This window comes from Neoarius graeffei, chromosome 12 (genome assembly GCF_027579695.1).
Source record: "Neoarius graeffei isolate fNeoGra1 chromosome 12, fNeoGra1.pri, whole genome shotgun sequence".
Classification (NCBI taxonomy): Eukaryota; Metazoa; Chordata; class Actinopteri; order Siluriformes; family Ariidae; genus Neoarius; species Neoarius graeffei.
In genome coordinates, this window is record NC_083580.1 from 54,692,387 (window position 1) to 54,695,683 (window position 3,297).

General features: G+C 35.9%; 1 protein-coding gene across 1 annotated transcript; it reads right to left on the minus strand.

The window, feature by feature from the left end:
- Nucleotides 1–417: 417 nt before the first annotated feature.
- Nucleotides 418–1,374, minus strand: LOC132894770 (olfactory receptor 52P1-like). Its single transcript, XM_060934887.1, has one exon. It carries the CDS (start codon nt 1,372–1,374, stop codon nt 418–420), a length of 957 nt encoding a protein of 318 aa, XP_060790870.1.
- Nucleotides 1,375–3,297: the final 1,923 nt, after the last annotated feature.

Here is a 3,297-nt window from a genome sequence, read left to right on the forward strand (position 1 = left end):
ATAAGTACATTATTAATTACAAATTTGTCCATTATCATTATTGCCATCAATAAGGAAATCTTTAATTTAATGAGCTATTTTATTCATTTCTTTAAAAAAAAATTTTTAATAATAAAAACTCTTATATACATGGATTGTTTTATCATCCATTATTTTTTGCATAAATCCCAAAATTGTTTCATTAATCTCATTGATAGAGAGAAAATAGTATTACTGGGTGCAAAAGAAATTATTCCAATTAATTTAATAATGTTGCTCTATATTTCTGTTTCTCTCATTGTATTTATTGCGATGTGTAATTATTAAGCCACTGTTTGCCAGCAATTTGAATGATTTCCCAGGTCTTTAAAAATGTCACTCTATGCATGATACTCATATTTTTAATACAAGGATAGATAGACATTGGTGTGATAGTGATCAGAAAGCATCAACCTTATTTAGTCTAAGAAGTTTAATAAACTGTTCACGTATTTCTTTATTTCTGATACCATAGATTACCGGGTTGCAGATACCAGGGACAAGTAGATATCCAAGACTAGTAAGGATACGTAGGTCAGGTGTAAGGCCTGACTGGATTCTGTAGGCCAAGAAGGCCACCATGGATGTGAAGTAGGCAATACAGATAACTATCAGGTGGGTGGTACAAGTGGAGATGGCTTTGCTGCGTGACTCTCCTGCAGCTGATCGGAAAATCACAAAAAATATGGTAATGTACGAAAATGCAATGCCAACACAGTCAATAGTTGGTACACAGAAACTGATCAGACCAGCTAAGTAGTTCTTTGTGGTGTCTTCACAGGGGATGGCCAAGGTGACCACCTGCTGATGTTCACAATGAACATGATAAAGAACATTAGAGGAACAGAATCTAAGTGTTCCAACCAACGCAACCATGGCTGTTATAATGAATGTATTACGAATTACAATTATACATGTAGTAATCATACAATTAGTGAAACTCATGAAATTGTTGTACCGTAATGGCATGCATATAGCAAAGTAGCGATCTACAGCCATCCCAAACAAGATAGTGGACTGAAAACTGCAGGCATAGTGAACAATAAACATCTGGATCAGACATAATTCTCGAGGCCAAACATTGATCCCTGATGCTAAACTAAATAACAATCGTGGGACAACACAGCATGGTACACATATATCCACACATGCTATTAAACATATCAGCACATACATTGGAGAATGAAGTGTTCTCTGTCGTGTAATGACAAATATAAGGGTAATGTTAGTGATGACTGCAAAGATGAACATTATGCTAAATGGGATGAAAAGGAGTCTTCTGTATTCTTTTAGAGAGGAAAATCCAATTAGATAGAATTCAGTGTGGGTAAAATTCTTTGATGGCCCAAATTCCATTGTGATGCAAGTATGTGATCCAAAAATACAGGCAAAACATCAAAATACCTGAAAGACAAAAAGAATAAACCAAAATTACTAGAACACAATTGTTTCATACTCTGTTGCAATATAGGGGGTCTGTTTGTCTACATCAAATACAATAGCCTCACAAGTCAGAACTTTCTTTCTGATATCAAAGGAAATATCTTCAGCTATGCAATGCTCCATGCTGGGAAATGCAGCTATTCTACTAAGAAATGCAATATAAGTGGCTGAAAACCATATCCATCCTCACTTTAATACAGATAGGACAGAGTCTAAAAATACAATGAAGATAAAACATCTGTTATAAATAACTTGAGAGCTACATTAAGTACAGCTGCAAAATGTCAAAGAAGAAAAGGAGAGATGCAGTAAAAAGAATTCAGTGATATGGGAGAAGTTGGGACATGCAGTTGCATTCCAAATCATTTGCAGGGGTTTGGAATTTGAAGACCTGCCACAAGCATGTTGCAGTAGCTTAGTTTAAGAGACTAAACTAGTACATGAGTGGCTCATAATGGCCAGATTTCACTTGATGTTCTAAATAAAGAAACCTACACGACCAAGTCAGGTTAGCAACATGATCAGATAACAGAAATTACACCAAAGTGTTGTGAACAATCAGATGCTGTGATCAGAGAGTTCTTCTGAGAGATGACCAGATATACAGCAGCTCAGCCTGTGGAAAGGAAAGGAGAAAATCAGTTGTGTTATCTACAGAACAATGATATAAATAATAAAGTTAGGACATAACCTCACAGAAAGAGCAGGTCTAGAGGGAAAACAACAGTTTGCTGTAAGCAGGTAAAGGCTTAGTGGAAGTTGGAAGTAAATGATACAAAGTGATGTTGATGTCTAGAGCTGAGAAAGATAAAGCTGAACTCCGACTGGAGAACATTTTTGCCTATGTGTCAGAGGGGACTGGTTAAAGATCAGGTGAAACGAGTAAAAGAAAGAAAGGAGGCAGGAAGACTGGACCTGTCTCAATGGAGATTTAAGGGCAACGATTAAGGAAAATGTCCAGTGCTTCTATGCTGTTTCCTTAGTAAGATAGAAAAGATTAGAGATTAGAAAAAAGGCAACAATAACAGCATGGAATTTAAATGGCAAGAGGTGCGGAGCCATTTTTGGAAGAGAAGCCTGTGCCACTCCCCCTGTCAGTTTCTTGAGTGTGAGGCAAAAGCAAATAAGTAAGAGTAATATTTTGATGAGAACATTAGTGAAGGTGATACCTAGCCAGGAAGGAGAAGGTCAGTCTTGAGCAGGGTTAGGAGGGAAAGGACAGCATTCCATGCTAATGGTACTGTCTGGCTCTACCAGTTTGTTTTCCTACCTTGGCTTGGAGCAAAATCTTTTAAAACAAGTTTTCTAACTCCCAAAACACAGCCAGCCTTGGATAATGGCATAGTCTCTTAGTCTTTTAATTGGAGCAAAAAGTAATGACCTTTGCTCCTGTGTGTATTAGTTAGGTCTTCAAGAGTTGGTGTTCTCATGCACACATGAACTATAGGGGATTTATTGTCATAAGCATTGCTTCAAGATTAAATACATAAACATTGTACAAACATTGTGAATATAAATGCATTAACTTATTGTTTACTTAATATATGGGCATGTTATAAATTGTTCAACATTTCTCAGTATTTAAGAGTTAATATCACAGATCATGTTCTTTACAAGATCTAATAAGATTATATTAAATTGTCTTTTTGGTGGCATGGCTGCATAAAATAATTACTCAGGGTCAGCCAAAATGTAAAATGTAAGAGCTGAAATTTTAGCATTAATATTAAAATTGTTGTAATATTAAAAATGTATTGACATGATACAATGTTTTCTTTCCTCACTGTTTTTCATTTGCTGCTGGTCACATTACAGTAGTGTCAGTAGTTCCAGCAC

Bases quoted from the DNA above. Each gene is read 5' to 3' on its own strand.
- LOC132894770 (XM_060934887.1), bottom strand. From the start codon at position 1,374: ATGGAATTTGGGCCATCAAAGAATTTTACCCACACTGAATTCTATCTA.